We start from the raw sequence: 22346 nt of genomic DNA, 5'->3' as shown, positions 1-22346 counted from the left end.
TAATAAGCATTTACTAAACTGGCAGCTTGAGGATAGAAACCAGTACCGAACATAGAAATATAAATGAAATAACCAACTTTTATTGAACAGTTATGGTTACTGTGGCAAGAATTTAGATTAAGCAGAGAATCTAGTTTATAGAATCGTAAGAGAGAAAACAAAGAAAATTAAGATAGACACTTCCTACTCAAGAAATTTGAGAGTCTTGACCTCTCCCTTCTAAGAACTCGAGAGTTTGGTCTCTCACAATCAATATTCAGTACCAAAATAAAATGTCCACCGACTTTTCCTTCCATTTCCCTATTTATTCAATAAAGTCTAATAAAATAATTGTTGCCTAATAATATAATATAAAAGCAGTCAGGCAGTCTAATAATAAATGACATAATAATAAGATGCCTAACACATGACAATGCAGGACAATTATCATTTAACTTTTAAATATAAAATAAAAACCTAAGAGAGCAAGCTTGTTCAGTAGACTAATCTATAACAGGAACTGAAGGATGACAAAACTGCACCAGAAAAGTAGAAGGTTGCAAGAGCTACTTTCATTTAAATTTTCTATTTACATCTTTCTACTGAAAAAATTGTCTATTACATCTGTTTCTTATAATGACAGGGGCAAAAGGGACAAAAGCACGTTCATTTTGCAGGATCCCAGAAAAGTGTCTTTTTTGAATTTGATGATGTTACTACTCTCCAATTTGTGTGTTTGTAAAATAATCTACATGAGTGTTTTGCAAAATACCTAAAAGTCAAGTGTATTCTCTTTATGAAGACAAAAATTGGTGTTATACAAAAGTCGACTATGTTTATTTGACAAGACATTTCTCTATTGCTTCATCACAAAGCTCAAGAGTGATTTCCCAGTTCCCTTCTTCATAGTTCACATCGACGAAAATATCATAAATATCTTTCTCAGCAACCAAACCATGTGTTCTCATCTCCTCAAATAGCTTCCTAGCTTCCACAAGTTTCTTCCTCTTAAAGAAACCTCTTATAAGAGCATTATAGGAAGTGGCAGTGACACTAAATACTTGTTCAACCATTTCTTTATAAAGAACCCATGCCTCTTTCATATTTCTAGCTTTACAATGCCCTTTAATCAAAATATTGTAGGTGTTGCTGTCGGGCATCACTCCTCGAGCACGCATACCCTTGTAAATCTCGGTAGTTGCACGCATGTTATTTCTAATGCAGTACTGCTTCATAAGAGAATTGAACGTCGTGGCATTTGGCGTTATACCTTTCTCTAACATCCATTTGATTAACCTTTCACCATCTTCCAACATCCCTGACAAGCAAAACCCATTCATGAGCACATTGAATGTAACAATTGTAGGTTGAAGTCCTTTATCAAGCATAAATCGCAGCATTTGGAATCAGACCCTTCTGAACCATCTGGTTGTGAAGAGAAAAAGCCTCTTTCATTTCAGCAGCCTTACAATACCCATCAATAAGAGCAGTATACGTAACTTCATCCGGTTTCATCCCTTTCACAAACATTTCACTAAACAGTTCGCGCGCTTCTACCATCTTTCCACTCTTACAAATCCCATGAATCACAGAAGTATATGTAACAAAATCAGGAACTATTTTCTTATACCTCATTTCATCAAACAGTTTGAACGCAGCCGGAAAATTCCCAGCCTTGCAGAAACCACTAATGAGAGTAGTATACACTACATTATCAGGAAAAACGCCGCATTTACTCATCTCCCTCAACACTCGCTCCGCTTCAACTACTTCGCCGCTCTTACAAAGAAGACCAATTATATTATTGTAAATGTATTCATTAGGTTTCAATCCCTTTCTCTTCAACTCTTCCACAAGTTTCAAAACCTTATCAAGCTCACCAATTCCACAATACCCACTAACAATAACACCATAACTTACAACATCAGGAAAATTCCCTCTCTGCTCCATTTGTAGAAGCAGGTTATGTGCGTCTTTCACTTTACCCAATTGACAAAGACAGTGAAGAACAATATTATATGAAACAGTATTCCAACAAACACCCAATTCAGGAAATTCATCGAACACCTTAACTGCGGTCTTCAGACCATGGAAATTGCAAGACAACCTAGACAGAAACAAATTACAAGAATCTACAGACACAACAACACCATAAGTCAACAACTTATGAAAAAGCTTCTCAGCATGTGAAACAAACCCAGTTTCAACAAGCACTTGAAAGAACAGATCAAAAACAAGAGGGTGTGAATCCCAATCCTTATAAGTATAAATCAACTTGTCAGTAAAAAGATCAAACGACTTGGAAACATCGAAACGCGGCGTAGTCCAGAACTCAAAAACGAGTCGTTTCGCGGTTTCAATGTCGTTTGAAGAAACGGCTAGGTGAACCACAATGCAGAGTGATTCCAAAGTGATGAAAGGTTTTTGCGCCCAGTTGAAGAAGTTTAGAACAAGTTTGTAGTCGTTTTTGATGTTGATGAGAACCCAAATGAGATGGTTGGATTTGAAGCGAGATTGGTAAGGTTTGAGAACACGGGTGAGGGGTTCGGAACGGCGTCGTTTGATGGTAGTGGTGACGTGGCGGATGATGTCGGAGTCAGAGATGGAAGGCGTTTTAGGGGAGTAGTCAGGAAAAGGGCGGGGTGTTGTTGAGAAGTGTGGGGCGGTGAGTGGAAGATGGTGATATTGATTGAAACGGTGTCGTTGGAGATAGGTGATGATGGTGATTGATGTTTTTCTCTTCATTTGTTGTTGGAAAATTTAGGTGGAGATGAAGAAGAAATTGTCGGAATATTTCCCATAGTTTTTTTTACAAAGAAATTGTTGGAGAAAGTCATTAAAATAACTAAGGATTAAAAGAGAAAAAAATTATTTAAAAATTAAGTAGAAAAAAATGAGATAAAGTACACATCAGTTTTTTTTGATAGGGTGTGATATGTTTGCATGTGAAAAATATTAATATGAGGTGGCATGGAGTTTGTTTTAAATATATATAATAGATTTGTTTTGACTAAATGAATTCTATATGTAAATTCAAAGAATATACTTCATATTAAAATTTATATATAAATGACATATATACTTTTATAATACTATAAATTCATCGATAATTCAAATTTTCAATTTAATTATAAAATAAAAATATTTAAAATAACCATAAAATTTTATACTCATAAAATAATATCAAATCAAACTAAATAATTTATATTACTCTAAGATTCGTCGATCGTTCACGTTGATGGAGAATATGAAGTTGCACACGAGTTCAAAACAAGAAGAGAACAATTCATCTAAGAAGAATAAACATTAATATGAAACGTGTTGAAGAAAAGTGGAAAAAAGAAGATTTTTTGAATTAGACTTAAAAAATTGAACCTCTTTTAAAATTAGAGTAAAATCGCTGAATTCACCCGTGTTAATTCAGTCTTCAGAATGAATTTATCAATCTTTAAATCTACTAGTGAATTAATGCGTTTTTCTATCAATGGATTAATGCAATTTTGATAATCTTGCTTATAATGATTAAATTTATATCTAATGGAATTGAAAGCAAACAATAATATTAATGCGATTTTGATAATCTTGCTTATAATGGTTAAATTTATATGTAATGGAATTGAAAGCAAACAATAATATGGTTAAACTTTTTCTTTGCTTAAACCAGTACAGCTAAGACTCATATGACACCCAACTGACAGCCACCCATGACACGTGGACTGACTTTTCCTACATGGCCTTTGATGAAGAGGTACCCTATCTACCACATCATTGCAAAGTAAACCCTAGTTAACATCGGACTAATTTCAGACAGTTTAGATGCAGAGATATCCACGCATGGACTTAAAAACATGTTGAAGCCTAAAATAAAATCCCATTTTGAATCCTTCTGATAGAGATACCCACATACATATACATTTAATGTCCGGCACGCCTCAAATAGGATTACCTTAGTGGAGGGAATCTATGGAAAAAAAAAATTCCAATTTTGACCAAGGTCCATTTCAATTGCAATGAAGGACGAGTACATGTATGAGTACATGTATGAATAAACATTAACAAGAGGCATAAAAAGTACCTACACATACAGACTTTCACAGAAGGTCAAAAAAATAATCTAAACCTTGACCAATTTCCCATATCGAGATGCCACATTCCCATGAACGGGCTTCCTCTAACCGCAAGGAAATTGACTTTAAAGATGGATAGAATACTGCATGCTTGATATCCTTGTCATCAGTGTAAAAGAAAACATGCTCCCCACTGTTCTTATCCCACTGCAGAACAGGTCTGTGCTTCTCCAAAAGTGCCAGGTAATCTCTCCCAATAATAGCTCCACCACCTGAATCTGCAATTTAAAATTTCACCAATATATAACACATAAAAATGCTGTCACGTGATAAACCACAGAAAACCAAAGGAAAGTAATTGGAATTACCCCTTGAAAGGGAGAAATCGTTTCCATAGAAATTGATGCCAAGAAATATCTTGGGGGGAATGTTTTGGGCTCTATTGGCAGAGGCACCAAGAAGCATCTGTAGAATAATTTGAATCCATTTTAAAGGTGCATTAGGACCAGGGTTGTGAGGATTAGAGAAGTCATATGTCATTAAGGAGAATCCATCAACAACTTCACTTAAAGTCTCAAGATCTTTTGGCCCAAAGTCATGTGCCAGCAGCTTTTCAGAAGATGGTGGACCTATAACATAGACCAACTGCAACTTCTGTCCACTAATTTTCTCTGAGCTTATGGAATGCAGTGCATCTCCAAGCTGTTTTACAAACTGTAAAGCCTGCGCTTGTAAAAGAAGAAAGATCATATCAACTGCAATAGCAGGCAAATACAAAATGGAAACATTGGTCTCAATGGAAATGTTAGGAACCCAAAAATTTGATTTCAAGGATTTAGAGGAAGAACATTAATATTTAGAAAAAAGATACGAAATAATAGGAGAGAACCTCTCCAAAGAAAATGGGACACAAGAGCGGATACGCTCCTACAATAGTTTACACCACTCAATTTCTAAAGATGATAAAAGATGTTTTCTAAGGGAATGGAAGTCTATATTTATAGACTTTCTATCCAAAAACCTTAAACAACCAAAGATATGAAATAGAGTAATCCCAGACCTTGTAAACTAAAAAAACCAACAGAATAAGAAAACAATTTAGTCCATAACTTACAGGCAGAGTTCCATATTATTTTTTGCCGTATAAAAGGAATCTGAAAACAATGAACAGAAGAGAACAAATACTCACCAAATTTCGCATGCTTGGATCATGCAAGATACCATAAGCAGCCCACCTTGACCAAGATTCTAAGACTACACCATCATATCCCATTTCCCCACAGAAGAAGCACGTTTACATGAAGCAATGGTTACTTAATATTATTAACCACTTATGATCATCATTGACATTAACCTAATGAACGGTTAGTTGACTAGTTCCTAATTAGAAACATTTTTACCGAGGATTATCTTTCAGCAGTTTTCACATAAATTTCCTCTCTTTTAGAATTACACCATGATGCGTTCATTGCAGTACAGTAACATCACAGATCTCATAAAAAAAAAAAGTAACATTGCAGATGACACCAAGAGACTATCCAAACATCCATTATTGCAAAAGATGATAATCAATTAAGGAATAGCTAAATCAGCGACCACGCGAAGATCACATAAGCAAAAGCTATATGTTTTTCCAGTATAATAATAACTCTCTTCCCATAAAATAAAACCATTTCCTTAAAGGTGCATCATAAATTAATTAGAGGCTTACTTGCACTCTGTCACTATAAGGTCAACGGCTTTGTTCCTTTGTTTCTTCTTTCTCAGCAGCTCTTCTGGTGATACTTCCAGAACAAATCTTGGCAAAATCTACATGCAAATGCAAAAGAAAAATAATGGTTGGTTCACTAAGGTCAGATCTAAATAAAAGCATCACAATATAGGAAGGCCAAGTTCTTAGCTAGTCCAAGGCCCAAAACAGATTGGTCTAGATGTTTCTACTTAGGACGAGGGTTAAAATAGGCAACTGACTTAAGAATAATTTTAAGTCATAAAATCCCCCATATCCCTGTTCCACTGATCACAAGTCAGAAGGAATGCTTAAACAGTTACAGATTTACAGTAAACAAATATATAATTTAATTTGAATTTAAATTGTTATATTGGAGGAAAAAGTATACATCCCAGAGATGCCACAGCAATTCTGTTTCCTTTTTCGTTCTATAATGTTATTTTCTATTTGACAAATTGTTTTATATTACATCTCTTACACCCTCTAACCGAGTGTCACTCCTATTAGCAAGCTCCATACACAACTTCCCAATTTAGGTCTACTTTCTAGTATACAAATCTAAAATTAAGAATGTTAGTTTTCAAAATCAATATATAACGAGTAAAAACTTTGTGGACAAAAAAGATATTTAAGTTTACATTGATGAAATGAAAATAAGTGTAGAAGTGGAAAGCTTATTCATTGTACCAGAGCTTCTCCCGTCTTTTTAAGCTCTGAGATCCATCCTCTGTCAGCATTATGTCTCCCCTCTAGAACTAAGCTAGTCTGTTGGCTGGCAATAACAACTGATAAAGCAAAACCATAAAGCAATATAATAAAAACTAGCTAGATAACAACCTCAAGGATTTATCAATGAGTATACACTAGAATTTTGGTGTAGTGCATAAATTACACACACATATCATAGAAAATATTCTGATAACACTTAAGGCCGTGATGTTAATTCATAACAAACCTGGATATCCTAAATAATAAGTAAAACTTCAGAAATTACAATTGAAACAATAAATTTTGGATGCTTGCAAAATACATTTCAAAGCTCTGATGAAGCAAAACGAGAAGGGCGGGGAATGTGGTAGATTTCAACTCTGTCCCCGTCCATATATTTCTACAATGAGTCACTTAGGACTGATGTATGTACCTCTTTAAATCATACCAGACAGGTGATAAATGTGTAAACTTAGAGTTGAACCGTTTCGCCATTTCATAACCTTGAGAATTCCTGCCACAATTAATATTTTCAAAGATGCATCTTAATTGTACATATAAAGCTATATTTAACAGGAGGATACACATAAAGAAAAAGAGTAACATACGATGAAATTGAATTTACACTACAAAGTACAAACATAAAGCAAATACAACTATGAAGATGTTAGGACTTAGGAATAAGGATACAGCTCATAGTGTAGACAACACAGAGTAATATGTACCAAAGAGAAAAAATAATCATTAGGTTACCACCACAACAAAACTATTCTCCTGTCCAAAAGTCTCAACTCCCTTTATTAATCCCACTCACTCCCTACTTTTCAAAGAAGTTTAAAAGTTATTTTCTTTACACCATTTTTGAGTCAGTTAATGCTCAAGTATAAACTTAGGAGCGAACTATTACGTAATCATGTGTTATTGTGTTTAAATAAATTTCCAAATCTGAGTACCCCAGCATTGCAGTTGCCACTAGCACAATCTCATTCAACAATGCCGGCAGAAAAGACTTCTTATAATCTTATATACGTTAATAAATTTGAGTCAGTTTATGCTCAAGTACAAAATTAGGAGTAAATTATCATTATCATTATCATACTCTACGAATTAGTGTTCTTCCATTCATATTATCATAACATTCTAAACTAAACTCTGACTTGACCTACATTAAATCAATAGTTTAAACACTTCTTTTAAGTTAAGAAATTATAATTAAAAACAAGAGATCACATTATGTCAAACAAAATTGAAGGTCTGCTTGGATTGACTTATTTTAGAGTATCTACTAGCATAAATACTTGTGAAACTGTTTGAGAGAGCTCATGAAAACAATCTATGACATGTTCATAAGTTGTTTTCAACTTATTTGTATAAACTCTCTACGACAGCTAATGAGAAAACAACTTATAAGATCGACATTATATCATCTTTTAAAATAGAAATAGGCACTTATATGATACTTCTTATGAGTTAACAAAAGATCACAGTACATCACACAAAATTGATTCCTCATTTAGCATAAAATATTGAATATGAATAACCAGATTCATGCTTCATCCAAGAAAATACCAATATCAACATACATCAACAACAAAAAAAGCTTACCATGGAGTAATGTAGCCGAGCACAGGGTGAGTATAATGTCGCTTCGATATATTTTCAGATACTTTCGTATTCTCCTAATTAATTGTTAAATTACAACAACAATCAATAACAATAATCAAAACTTGAATTATCTATTATACTATAAACCATCAATCTCATAGTTTTTTTTTTATCAAACAGTTGGTGATAGAATCAGAGCGTAGTTATTGGCGATGCTTACATTGAGTATGTCTTGGTAATTGGTGTTGGTTGTGACAAGGCCTCGTTGATACACATAAGATTCGTTATGTTGTGAAGGAGAAGATTGTGTTAACCAGTAAGCGACGACGGCGATCAGTGATGACACGATGAAGAAGCCAATTATTTTGATGGTACCGGAAGCTGAGTCTGACTTAGTTTGTTTTTCTCGTCGTGAAGGTGATTTGATTTGGTTTTCCCGGTGACCGGAACTCTGGGTTGACCGGTGATGATCTCGCTTCTTCGCCATTTCGCCGTGACACTCTTTTTCTCCGTTTTCCAGTGGCTGAAACGCCGGCGCAGTGCTTCCTCAGATTAAATTACTCGTAACAGTAAAACAAAAATTTTAGGATATCTAGTTTATCGGGTTTACGAAATTGATTTTTTCAATTTTTTTGATTTTTAAACTAAAATATAATGGTATTACGTTTTATAAATATACAATCCGATGACATTAAACTATTTAAATTTATTAATTAAATCATAAAAAAAATATAAAGTTGAATCTGAATTTTTAAGATTTGTATGAATATAATAGATGCTTTTTTCTTTTACGAAATTTTATGGGTGTAAATTATTTTACATAATTATATTGTATATCAGATTATTTAAAATATATTGTATTATTATTTTTTAATTAAAAAATTAAAATAAAAAATTTATAATTATTTAATTTTAAAATATGAGGATTAATTTTATAAATCGATAAAAATAAAAAGCATAAAACATCAATTAAACTTAATTATTACTTTAAGGATTCTCATCTGTTTTTTATTTATTTATATGTTTTAAAAATGTAGAATCTAATTTTTTTTATAGGATATGTGAAAAATTATTTAAAAATTGTTTGAAGTGAGATGCAAGTAACTTCGCTTAATTTCTTTTTTAAAAGTAATTTTTATTATAATAAAAAACTCAAAATAAATAATAGTAAAAATATATATTTAGTCATTTTTAATTTAATTTTCGTTTAAATTTTTTAAGTTAATTTTTTCTCAATTTAGTCTTTTAAATTATATTGAGTTTACATCATTAACTTTCAAAATATATTAAATTACACGTGTGGTTTAAGTTTGAATTTTTTTGTTTAATTATTGTCATAAAATATTAAAATATAATTGAAATGTAAGTTATATGGAAAGAAATTAAAGACATTGATCATGTGGATAAACTTTTATTATCTTGTTTTAAGACTATATATGTGTATAAATTGTTGTAAAGAAAATTAAGAAATATAAATTATTTATAAGATTTAATAAATATTTTATGAATGATTAGTATGACGGAGATCTTGTTGCAGTATCTTATAGAGTTTCTAATGATAAAAAAATTTCAATTGAATTAATTGTTGTCGAAATTAAAATAAAAGACTAATACTACAAACATAATATAACTTAAATTATCAAATCGAAATAAAACACACTTAAAGAACTTAAGTAGAAATTAAATTAAACTTAAAAATTATGGATATATTTTTACCTAAAATTATTGAATATCAATTATTTTATAATCTGTAATTAACATACTCAAAGTAAATTCAAATTCTTTATTTAATAAAAACGTGATTTATATATCTGCATTCAAGTGCGAATAGTATTTTTCTTTTTGACAAAAAATGAAAATAGTATTAGTATTAACATTAGCCACCATCCTATCAAGGTGTTAGAAAATACATTAGCCACCCTATCAAAGTGTTAGAGAATACATTAACTTTCTTTCCAGCAAATTTTGCAGAAGAGTTCAACGTTCGAAATAAAAATAAGTAAAAATATAGTAAAAACTAAAATAAAGATTCTAACCTTTTAAGGAAATGTTATCTATAAACAACAATTTAAAACATTTAGATTGGATTTCTTTTAAATTGTGAGTTCATTTCACATGAATAAAAATATCGTCGAATTATCCGTAAATTTTAATTCGATTGATAAATACTGAAATTATTAAATTGAATACAATGTCTCAGACTCAAATTCATAATCTCATAATTGTATGATAATTTATTTACTATTTTCATTTAAAGACAAAAAAAAAATACCGTCGAATTGCATTAATCATTTAAAAAATTATAGATGTTCTAAATTGATCTTTGAATAAGATTTATATATTCTCTTTAAGTTGCTGTTGTGATGTCTCCTATCTTTGTCCTCTTAAATATTTATTTTTGATACTAGTATTTTGAATTCACCTTAAAGAATATTGTGGCTAAATTGAACTAGATTACATGTGAAAACATATCAGAGGCTAGAGAATTTTCTTGGTACACATATAAAAATTAAATATTTTTGGAGGTAAGTTGTCCTATGTCCATGTTCTTAGAAACGCAATTAGAATATAATATATTCCATAGTTTTTATCTTATGATATGTTTGATCGTGTTTCTAGTTATACACACCTCTTTGCACAAAAATGCCTATTTATTGAAACTTTATGTAGCACCACCTTTGGAAAAATGAGCAAAAATGTAATATGCTGTAAGCATATAGTAGCATCATTTTACATTGAAAGGTTTCTCATTATTGTCTTACTTAACTCCGACACATTTTTGCATAACTCTGCTGGTATCTAATTCCTAAACCAAACTTAGAATCTTTTTCGGTTACTTTTGACCAATTTCTTGTTTGGTATCAACAAGATTAACTGAATGGAGAATGCTAGTTCATCTCTTGATGCTATGATTCTTCACGTGAATGTGTAAAATTCTTTTGGTTGTTTGAATTTGTAACATGGATTTGAACAATCAACTCAGTCCACATGTGGATTAATTTCAAAATAATGGAATTTGTGACATGGATTTCAACATGAATTGAATCCACATGGGAACAATTAAATTTTGTGTAACATTATAATTTCTAACTTTTTTTTTTATCAGCACCAACCAATAGGAATCAAATTCGATTATTCAGAATTTACAACACTCACACACCTTGCGCACCAACTACTTGTGTTAGACTCCTACAATAGAATTGAGACTTTGATGTATCTTAGAATAGTTCTAGATATAACTATTGTAATATAATAAACTGTATTATTACCAACTGGATGAACCTTCGTTAACTTATCAATTATATTATATAGACATGTAATAGGATGAATTTCATTATTACCAATTGACCAACCTTTGTTAACTTATCATAACATAATACTTTTTATGCTTGAAAATATTTACGTATATTGTGGTGAGAGCTCAAGTAGGTCCATTTGAGACTCCAACAACACCATCAACTCGACCCGACTTCAAAGCGGATCTTAAGCAATATGGCCCACTTGAGAGTGGCGTAAGTTGGTTCATCCTTTTGGAGTATTCCAAAACTATTTCCTTACTTTTGTTGATTTATTAAACCATGATGAAATCTTATTGTTGTTTTAGGACTAAATACCTAACATTTAGCTATTTAATGAAAATGACCAATGTCAAAGGTGATATAATTATGTTCCTTGGTACATGGAAGCACTCTTAAAGTGACTTTTATCATATAATCATCCTACACAATTAAACCATTTACTTTTCCACATTCAGCTAATAATTGATTTTGACAAGTTCTTTTTATAGATCTTATCCCTTGCACTCTCTACTTGTTTAAAATGTTACTGTGATTTTGAAGTGATTTATAATTAGAGTGGATAATAATGCACTATGCTCAAGTAGAGTGTGACAAGGATCTTTTAGGTGTCATTTCTTAAATTTACATAAATAAAAAATATCATCCTTGATTTCATTGGTTTAATATTTAGGTACTCATTAGGACACATTGCAATGATGCTATCCACTCACTTTCAAATACCAATTATTTAAGTCTAACTCTTCATTGTGTGCATTAACTATTCTTAATCTTAATCTTCATTATTAGTTGGTTTTAAATCCCGCCGTTATCTAGATTATCATTGCATAATGAATATCACTTGATTGGCTCACTTTTTAATGCTATGTTATAATGCTTCTAAGCTTTTTTAAAGCATCATAGTTTTGAAATTTGATTAAAACTGTGTGACAGTAGTAGCTTTCACACCTTGTTATGGGCCACTAGTGCCTTTTTAAAACTGTGTCATAGCTTTCACACTTTGTTATGCAACAACAACAAGTTTATGGTTTCAAAGGCCTCAAAACAATCCACTATTTTCTTTATGGGATAAAATGTTACTGAGCTTTCAGCATTAATGTTTGTTAGGTTGTTATCTTGTACTTCTTAGTATGCAAGAAAGCAGTGATGCTATTTTTCTTGCTTCTTATCATGCAGCATATCCCTTATGTTTAGACACTTCATAGTTTTATTTGGTCTCAACCCTCCGTTTTTCAGGGAAATAAGACCCTGATAATATGAATTTCAGTTAGAATGTAAATAAAGTCTTGTCAAAGAAACTTTGAATTAGTATTTAGAATCATATATCAGTATCAAGTAAGCATTTGTAAAAGGTATTCTATGACATCATATTACAAGGCAAGATTACAGTAAAATATACTGAATGTCTTGGCTTGTAGTAGCTATATGATCAATGCATATTAAACTTTCTCAAGGAGATTTGATAACTTTTTCATTAAAGAGTTCAATAAAAAAGTCTGAAAATCTAGTAATATTATATTATTCCTCATTTGAGTTAATACAAAAACTCTTCAAATTATGTATATACGCTTTGCCATAATTTAGATCTACCTAACTCTATGAAGTGCAAAATAAGCAACTAATCTATAACCAACCAACATCAAAGCCATGATGAACACATCAACCCACATATGATTCAATCCCATTGATTTAATTGGACCAAAATCAACAACCTTGCATAACTCTCCCTTTGAGCATTCATAATAATCATTTTCATTGTATTGAACACCAAGAAGAAGCTTGTAACAGTAGTAACTATAGCTTAAGTACTTAAGCCACACAATGAAAGGTGGAATCTGTTGTATGTAGTAACCTCCAGCAATGAGAAAAACAAGTGTTGTGACAGAAGCTAGTGTTGTTGCTTGTTTAACCTCCATCAAAATAGCACCAAATGCTAGTCCAAGACTTTGTGAGACAACAACACTGTAGAGAACAACAAGAAGAGAAAGGATGAAAGTCACAAGATCAGGTTTAAGTCCTCCCATCCAGTATAATATGATGACAAATGCTGTTGGAAGTGCAAGTTCTAGTGGCAAGTCTCCTATTGTTCTTGCAAGAAAGTAGGAAGAAAGACGGTACATTCCCGACGACCGTTCCTTGATTAGCATTCTTCTTTCTTGTGGAAATGTGAAAACTGCATTGTAGAGAGGGTAGAATCCCCAGAAAACAGCAAAGAAAAAAAGCAAAGCTGTCTGCATTTCAAATACAATATCATATTAGTCTTTTTGTATGTGTAGCAAAGCAATATTGTATATTGATCTTAGTTAAGAATCAAAGGAATGAAACTTGGAAATCTTGGTTAATAATGTTTGAATTTGTGACACATGTTATATCTATTAACAATCCACTGAAATAGTTAGTTAACCACGTATTTGAACTGTGTTAACTAACTATTTTATTGTCGATTTTGTATATGATTTTTCTATATAGTATTAACTGTTATAAAGTAGAAGAGATGAAGCAAATCTTTATTATCTTACCCTATCTTCAAGGTGTGATTCTGGTGTATGCCACCACAAGAGTCCACCAAGAAAAGCTACACTTATGACTTGGAATATTCTCAGCCTGTTAAAGGCTTCATGCCTTCTCTCCTTAACTCCTCTTTGTAATAGTACAGTGAACTGATACCACCAACTTGTACACCATTGTTCTGGTTTTATTTGATTCCCTGCATCAATTTAATAAAAATATTTTATGACTAGAATTACAGTTAAAAACTAATAACCAAAAGGGTAATTTTTGTTTCTTTTTGTTTGTTTTTACTTAATAGATAGAACACCTACTTGTGAAAGCATCTTTTGTGTTCTTGTTGTAGCTGTTCACCTCAAGGTTGCAAACTTCAGCTTTCAGCTTTGTAGCTATGTTCTTATCATAAGCAGAGATGAGAGATTCTCTCACAATCTTCCTTTCCTTTTCCAGTGCCTCACTTTGTTCAGTTACATGCTTTGAGTCAGGAGCAATCCCTGCAATTTTCCATTTTTTTCATGACATTGTTAGTATTAATTTCTTTGTTCAAAATGATATTCAAATAAAAATAATGATTATAGGACCAAAAAATGATTAGATAAAATTGAAATAAAAATAAAGCAAATGATTAGAGGCTATTAATTACCATTAGCAAGATCAAGCAAGAGATCAGCTGGATTAACAGTGATGCAAGTTGAAAAGCCAACAGATGAGAAGTAATCAAGAGCAGTTGAAGCAGGACCATAATATATAGGACAGCCTTCAGATAGCAACACAACTTTATCAAACATATAGTAAAGTCTACTTGAAGGTTGATGAATTGTTGTAACAACAGTTCTACCACCACTAGCAAGTTTTTTAATGGTGTTCAAGATCCTTAAAGCTGTTGTAGAATCTAAACCTGAAGTAGGTTCATCAAGCAACAAAAGACTTGGATTAATAAGCATTTCTTGTCCTATACTCACTCTCCTTTTTTCACCACCTGATATTCCTCTCAAAAGTGGTCCTCCTATCATACTATTCCTACAAAGGTTTAGTCCTAACTCAGTTATAACTCTCTCTACATGCTCAACTTTTTCATCTCTTGTTAAGGTTTTAGGAAGCCTCAAAAGTGCTGTAAAGACTAAAGTTTCAGTGACAGTTAGGTGAGGGTATAACACATCATCTTGAGCTACAAAACCTGTTCTTCTTTTCATAGAACCTGAGAAAGGTTGATTGTTGTATGTGATTTTTCCTGATAGTTTACCGTTGAGACGGCCGCCGAGAGCGGTTAGGAGTGTTGTTTTGCCACTACCTGATGGACCTAACATAGCTAGTATTTCACCTGGACACACAACACCTGTTATTCCATTTAGTATAGTTTTTTCTTTATAACTCCATTTACTTCCCCAACAAGTTCCTCCTTTTTGCTCTAGTTTAACTTTGTATATCAAATCCTCAAACTGCATAACAATACACAAACAGTTATTAGTAACAGAATGTGTGTATAAATATTATATTGTCAAAGGTAAAGTAATTAGTTACCTTTAAAGTTATAGGATACATAATAAGTTTTGGTACTAATGATTGTTCATTTGTACTAATGGGGTAAGTAAGGACAGTTGAAGTTGTTTGAGTGTCAGCCATATTTGGTGGTGATGCTTCCACTGAGAGACTACTCAAGTATTCTTCTGGTTTTGGTGCTATGCAATTCTGTGGCATGCTTGAAGAGTAGTGGTAATAGACAATAGTTGTGTGTGATATGAGGTGATGATTGGGAAACTGGGAGAAGTTAAGAAGTTGCTTTTAACTTGACTACTCCTTAATGTGTAGTGAGGAGCAGCACATAAATATATATATAGCACACACTAGGGTGTGCACTGTGCATTTGTGGAATCCCACCTTTTTTTTATCTCAAATTATTCTAGCAACAAATATCAAGGTTTTAAATAGAAGCCGACTCGCAATATTTAGTATTTTATATTTTTTAAATTAAAGGAGAAAATTAACTTTCGTATCAAAGAATTCTGATTAAATTTAATAATGTGATTTCTAATTGTGACTGCGTTGTACTACAAAGAGATAATAATTCATTATATCTCAACCATAATTGAAACTACTAACATTTTTTAAAAGGACAAAACTTACCTATAGTATTATAACATATATATTACATAAGGTGAGTTTTGTTCTTTTTAAAAACGCAAGCACGACAAAAGCTCACACAAAAACTTCAAAAATTCTTAATGATTATGTAAGATCACTTCATTCTATTTCAATAATTCAACACAAATTTTTTGTTTATCTCAATTTACTTTTAATTAACAGCATCCCTATTTTTTCTCTTAATATCTTTGAGCTTAAATGCTTACTATAGTTGATCTAAAAATTTAGACAAGTCACCAAGAAACATTAAAATTGGCATGTTGGCCATGTTTCTAAGGTAGAAATAACATTTATGATTTATATTAACATGAGCTATTTGATCTAAGGAATAATCTCACATGCTGATAAAACAACTATAAGTTTCCTCTCTATATTTCAAATCAATATTTTACATAAGGCCTTGAAGTGGTGTGTCAGTTCAAAATTCAAGCCACAATCACATAATCTAGTACTAAATAATCATAGAAACATGTGAATACAACATTGATGATATATTTTAAGCAATAGAAACATGGATTTGAAATCTTAATGTCTGCATGTAGCTGCAAAAACCAAAGAAAATGTTGCTGCTGCTGCTATTACTGTTTGTCAGTGACAATCATAGTCTTTTATACCGTGTATGTACAAGCTCATGATTTATGAAGCAAGTGGGTCTCTTTAATGCTTTGTGAGATTTTGAGCTATCTATTGGATATGATTTGTCTATTTCACGTTTCCATTATTTTCCTATTCAACTTGCAATTTGATAAATGCATACTTTGTTGTGCACTTGTATGTGCAAAGCATTTTCCTTCTTTAATATTATTAGAAATGTTATTTTATCTTTAATTTGTGTTGGGGAGTCCGAGAGAGCGCATAACAAAGGTCAAATGCTCTAAGACTATATGAGACTTTAGCACGACATCTTCATCCAAAATCTTAATAAATTTGAAATATTGAAGTTCCACAACTTTTTATATAGGTAAAGCACTTTGCATGTGTGATTAATGAAATTCATTAATCATGAATTTGAACGTAATTAATTACGATTTTCAGGTGTTCAAACCTATTTGTAGTTGTAGCGCTTAAAATCCTGGCTAGTAGCATTCGATTTTGTGTTTAATAGAATTTAGTCGATGATTACCCCTTATTTTTATGAGACATAATTGACATGAACTCTTAAAATTTATATAAACTCTTAAGAAGTTTGTAATGATATCTAATGGCTTTTAGGGGAAAAAAATGTATTTCTTTCGTCTCACAATAATTGGTTAATTTGTAAAAAAAATATCTTAAAATGAATTATTCTTTTAAATTTCAATATAATTTTTTTCTCTTTAATTAATTATACTTGCATCACTTTCAATGCAATATTTTTTACTATGAATTTATGACATTGATAATGCACTAATTTCTAACAAAGATGATTTGATAAAAGTAGTATTTTATCTCTTTTATTTATACATTTTTATTAATATTTATAAAATAATCTAATGACTCAATTATTATGAGACAGATATAATATTTTGTTTAAGACTCTTTGTAGTTGTAATATACGAAATCTGAATAAAATTTGATTATTAATAGGTATATACCGGAATATAAATTTTCACAAAAATAAAATTGATTTGATAGTTGAGTGACAAAATTAGAGATAAAATAATAATAAAAAGTCACATGTGCAATTTTTACCTATGAAAAAATATTAACAATTTCATAATTATTCACAGTTGCAAAAATAAAATTATGATGAACTTCCGTTTGATACTTTTGACACTCATCCAACCTAGGAAGAACAGAACCTAGTACAATACAGTTAATGGCATCTCTCTGCATAAATTTTCGTTTCATAAGCAGAGAGTACATCATTGCTTGTTGAAATGAAGAAAATAAATACTACATATCTTTGAGGATTCTGACATCTGTGGTTGGTTGTCATTTTTCACAACACCTTATAAATAAATAAAGGAACTAAACATCTTTTTTAGATATGAATGGATGAGAAATTTGGTTATTTTCATTTTTATTAAATTTCACATACCTTAATCAATTGGTTTTCTTATGATCTCTTTAATTATTTATTATTTTAGTTTATATATATTTTTCTATGATAAATAATTAAAAATATTATTAATAAATTATTATTTAATATTGTATTGAATTTTAAAAATGATAATTAAATAAGAATAATTTCTTTTTACAAATGTGGCGATTAAAAAGTAGTATTTTTTTTTTGTTATGTTGAAGGACAATGACATGATTTTGTCTCCCCCATGTGCTTATTGTTAGTTATGGTCAAGCTTGTCAAAGAACCCTTCAAAATGTATCAAAAAGTGTGTTATATTATATTCTCTTCCTTGTCTTTACTCTCTACATGTGGTAGCCATCCATTGAAGAAAAAGAAGAAAATAGGACAATTTTCATGGTTTTATTTTTAAGTTCATTCTAACAAATGTAATGTGCATATGATTTAAGAGGTTCATAAAGTTTATGCCTAACAGTGAAAACCTTCAATTCCTCCAAGTATAAGCTGCAAAGAATAAATTCAAAAGGATGATATAGAATTAGAAGAAAAAGTCCCTTGGGGATTTACTAAAAAAGATTTGGTAAAACTTTTCCTAAATAACTTAGAGTCGAACTAATTCACTCCAAGTTTGTAAATTCACTTTACTTTCATCTATGTGACTTATTTTATTCTTCAATATGATTGGTCATTAAAATTTTCCGTACTAGTAATATTTTAATGTTGGTAAATTTAAAGGTGAAATTAATGGTGCATTTTTTATAAAGCTAAGTGATTCTTATATTCCCTCTAGGAACATGCTAATTGATGATAAATAACACTGTTAATTTCAACATTCGTATCACCGAAATTTGATATGACTGTTTTTATTATTAATTTATTATCATTTTATGTTATTTTAAAAAAAAATTAAAAGAGAAGTGATAAGATTCTAATTATAAGTAATTAGTTTATAATTCACCCCTTTCCTTTTTTAATATAATCTAATATACTTTCCATTTAAGCTGAATAAGAAAGGAATGATTAAAGGGAGAACCCATCAATCAGATTCCAATTTGTGTCCATAAAATAATTTTTATTTTTCCTTTTGATAGAGCACTAAGATAAATGGTATTTATAATGGGTCCGGTGGTATAAGTGTACCTTTTCAGCGTGGAAGACTTAGAGCTAGCATTGGCTTCTTCATATTAAGTGCGCATATGTGTTTTTAATTCATTAATTAATTTATATACATAGTTGTATATTGCATTTTGATTGAATTTTCTGTTCACATTGTTAACTATAATTTAAGTTTGGTTACAAAAGTCTCACATTGCTCTAGTATATTAAATGTCTATGTGATTGTGTATTTGGATTGTATTTATGAGACCATTTTTATTTAAATTTTATTATAAACTTAATTGTGCGTTATTTAATGTCTATGTAGTTATTTAATATTTTATTTATATTTTAAAATAAATATTATGCGTTGAATTGAACTAATTTGATAAAGTGTTAAATATTTTTAAAATTTATAAAAAATCTATAGATTTATCTATTTAATAAAAATTATTAATTTGTCATTTTTATTGGTAAAATTTAATATTTAATTATCTATCAAGAGTTTTTAAACGAATAATTCTAACTGGAATTTCTTTTTGAGTAAGTTCGACCTCACTATTATATTATATATTCTCTTATCTTAATTTTATGTAAATAAAATATATAAGGTCTCTAATTCCAAATAAAAAAAAATTAGGTTCTTCCCTTCTTCTACTAGCCTCTTACTTTTTTGACATATTCTCATCCATTCCCTCTCCCCTTTCATATATATATTTATATATTATAGCTACTTAGGAATGTATTCCTCTGTTTACACATTTAGGGTATATCTGCCCTTAGCATAAACCACACGAGCCATCAATTTGAACCTTCTTGAACCAAAGTTTTAATAAGAACCATAAATAATATAATTTGGAATATTTATGAATTTCCATGCGGAATGTCTTCCTTCTACGTCAAGCGACTAGATAGATAACATTATTAACTAACGATAAGATTCATAAGATAATTAAGTGTCTATTATTGGTACCTTTAAATTTAATTGTCTGGAATGGGGAAGGGGGTTTGATTTTTTTAATATCATGATAAAAAGGTTTAAATGCTGCTGTTGATTATATTTTGTTTGGTTCACGATTTTGGAGTCCTCTAGTTTTAATAATATTGATTCAGTTAAATATTTGGTGACGACTGAGACTAAATACGTTTTTTGGTAACAATGTACAGTTGTTGATGATGGTTTTGATCTTAATATGGTATTTATAAGCACTTCAACGTCTAAGTTAGTATGAGTTATGAGAAGTGTGAGGTAATGAATGAATATGTATCATGTTTTTTAAGATGTATAGTTTTTTATATAGTAGTTTTTCAAAGAGAAGATGTGTTGAATGCAGTTATGCCGTTATGGGTTATCTGATGAGAAATACAGATCACTGTCCGATTGTCATTGAATGACTATTTTCGACTGATAGACGAATTCGACACCTAAATGTATGCGTTGGTGTTACTTGAGAGCGAATACTTCAACCGAGCTAAGACTAAATAAGAGGCGTTTTGTGAACTATACTCTTATCGGAAACAAAAATAATAAACTCTTTTTCTACTTATATATTTTGAGACTAGATTTTAATGATGTGATAAGTGAGAAATACTTATGTGATATTTAAATTGATGAATATGAAAAATGAATTATTAGGTGAGAATTCGCGTCGACAAATTTTTCCATCAAAGTTGATTTTTTTGTGGTATGAGTTAATGTGAATGAAAGAAATGTAAATTGTTTTTTAAATAAAATTCCACATACATTATCATATCATCAAAATATATATATATAATTGGAGGAAAAGTCAATTACTTAAAAATTGAAAGGACTAAAATCATAGCTAGATTAGAAATAATTTCAAAATGGATAAATCGGTATAGTGCCTTTGACAATTGGCTATGCTTATTCCATACCTCGATTGAGACTAATGCTATGGAGTGATATCAATGGAAGAGAACTCGTGCTATATATTTCCCCACATATTTTTTATGGGGAACAAGATCAAATTTTAGATAACTAGCTATCATAACATATGAGGCTATATGTGCACAATAATATATACAGTAAATTAACTGTGTAGCATGCCTAACATTTCATGGTCGAAGAAAAATCTTTGATAGCTACACAAGACACATATATCAAAAATTGAAAAAGGTTTGTGTACTAATTCTGATGTTTGAATGATATTATTCGTGAATGCCTCTTCTAACATGTGATAAATGAATAATTCAACAAAGGAATAATTCAACATCATATCATACGTGAGAATGTATTATTTGATACATCGGACATTAAATATATATATTTTTTTTAATAAAAATTTGAATATGAATGTACTACGATGTTAAAATCTAATATTTTTCGTTGGAATTGGTGAATGTCTTTTAGTTGTCGATCAGAAAACCAAATTCAACCTTCAAAATAGTAAATAAAATGTGCACCAAATGTGAGACGTGATTTTGTATTTGTTGATCATTATGATTATTTTTAGTTACAATATATTGAATTATAATTTTTTTAAAAGTTTATTTTTTGGAAAGAAATTTTAAAATTGAAACTTGTGTTATTTAAAATTTAAAAATACTTTCTTTAATTGTTATGAATACTTTCAAATCTAATTATTTTTAATGTTATATTAATGTTGAAAATAATTCTAACAAACAGGTAGCATTATAGGAATGTGACCCAGTGTTTCAAAAATTATGTTTTGTGTATTTTTCAAAGTAAAGTAGTTTTGAAATTTTTTATAAAAAATGGGACATTGAAAAAATAAATAATTTATTTGGAATTAAGTCACTTTAAAATTTTAAATCTGTAGATTAAAAATAAATTGAACTTTATGAATTATTTTAGATCAAAATATATTTAACTCTTAAAATTTTGATATATGTAAAACATACATTATAAATACTCATCTGGTCACTATTATTATAAACACAAAAAAAAAAAATCTCAAATGGTTACTATAATAAGTAAAAGTTAATTATTATTTTTAATTATTTAATGCTATTATTCCTAATACATCATACATTTAATACAAAATATTCAATATTAATAGTTAAGTGGTTGATATTAAAAATAAATAAATTATTAAATTTTACATGAAATCTAACAAATTAATTGCACTTGACTATATTTGTTAATATCCATAAAAGTACTTATTTTTTTGTTTATAAATAGAGTGACTATAGTTTATAATTTTTTTCTACTTGATTTTGTGTATTAA

General features: G+C 30.1%; 2 protein-coding genes and 1 pseudogene across 2 annotated transcripts; all 3 read right to left on the bottom strand.

Annotated features, from left to right (window-relative positions):
• Positions 1-370: 370 nt before the first annotated feature.
• Positions 371-2811, bottom strand: LOC101514327 (uncharacterized; annotated as a pseudogene).
• A 1019-nt stretch (positions 2812-3830) lies between these two features.
• LOC101513757 (uncharacterized) lies at positions 3831-8701 on the bottom strand. Its single transcript, XM_004512258.4, has 8 exons — positions 8312-8701; positions 8092-8165; positions 6920-7000; positions 6466-6550; positions 5758-5855; positions 5236-5323; positions 4415-4769; positions 3831-4324 (listed from the first exon to the last, which is right to left on the bottom strand). The coding sequence occupies exons 1-8, from the start codon at positions 8576-8578 to the stop codon at positions 4071-4073; spliced, it is 1302 nt and encodes a 433-aa protein (XP_004512315.1). The 5' UTR covers positions 8579-8701; the 3' UTR covers positions 3831-4070.
• Positions 8702-12882: 4181 nt separating this feature from the next.
• Positions 12883-15710, bottom strand: LOC101513448 (ABC transporter G family member 14). Its single transcript, XM_004512257.4, has 5 exons — positions 15417-15710; positions 14539-15334; positions 14210-14389; positions 13907-14094; positions 12883-13618 (listed from the first exon to the last, which is right to left on the bottom strand). Exons 1-5 carry the CDS (start codon positions 15591-15593, stop codon positions 12974-12976), a joined length of 1986 nt encoding a protein of 661 aa, XP_004512314.1. The 5' UTR covers positions 15594-15710; the 3' UTR covers positions 12883-12973.
• Positions 15711-22346: the final 6636 nt, after the last annotated feature.

The sequence above is a fragment of the Cicer arietinum genome, chromosome 8 (genome assembly GCF_000331145.2).
Source record: "Cicer arietinum cultivar CDC Frontier isolate Library 1 chromosome 8, Cicar.CDCFrontier_v2.0, whole genome shotgun sequence".
NCBI lineage: Eukaryota > Viridiplantae > Streptophyta > Magnoliopsida > Fabales > Fabaceae > Cicer > Cicer arietinum.
This window is presented reverse-complemented; position numbering and strand designations above follow the sequence as displayed.

Coding starts and splice junctions, on each gene's coding strand:
- LOC101513757 (XM_004512258.4), bottom strand. CDS start 8,578: ATGGCGAAGAAGCGAGATCATCACCGGTCAACCCAGAGTTCCGGTCAC. Junction 5,324..5,757: donor CTTATAGTGACAGAGTGCAA/GTAAGCCTCTAA, acceptor CTTCTTCTGTGG/GGAAATGGGATATGATGGTG. Junction 4,325..4,414: donor CGATTTCTCCCTTTCAAGGG/GTAATTCCAATT, acceptor TTTAAATTGCAG/ATTCAGGTGGTGGAGCTATT.
- LOC101513448 (XM_004512257.4), bottom strand. CDS start 15,593: ATGCCACAGAATTGCATAGCACCAAAACCAGAAGAATACTTGAGTAGT. Junction 14,390..14,538: donor CTTGCTTGATCTTGCTAATG/GTAATTAATAGC, acceptor GGAAAATTGCAG/GGATTGCTCCTGACTCAAAG. Junction 13,619..13,906: donor AATCACACCTTGAAGATAGG/GTAAGATAATAA, acceptor TTTGAAATGCAG/ACAGCTTTGCTTTTTTTCTT.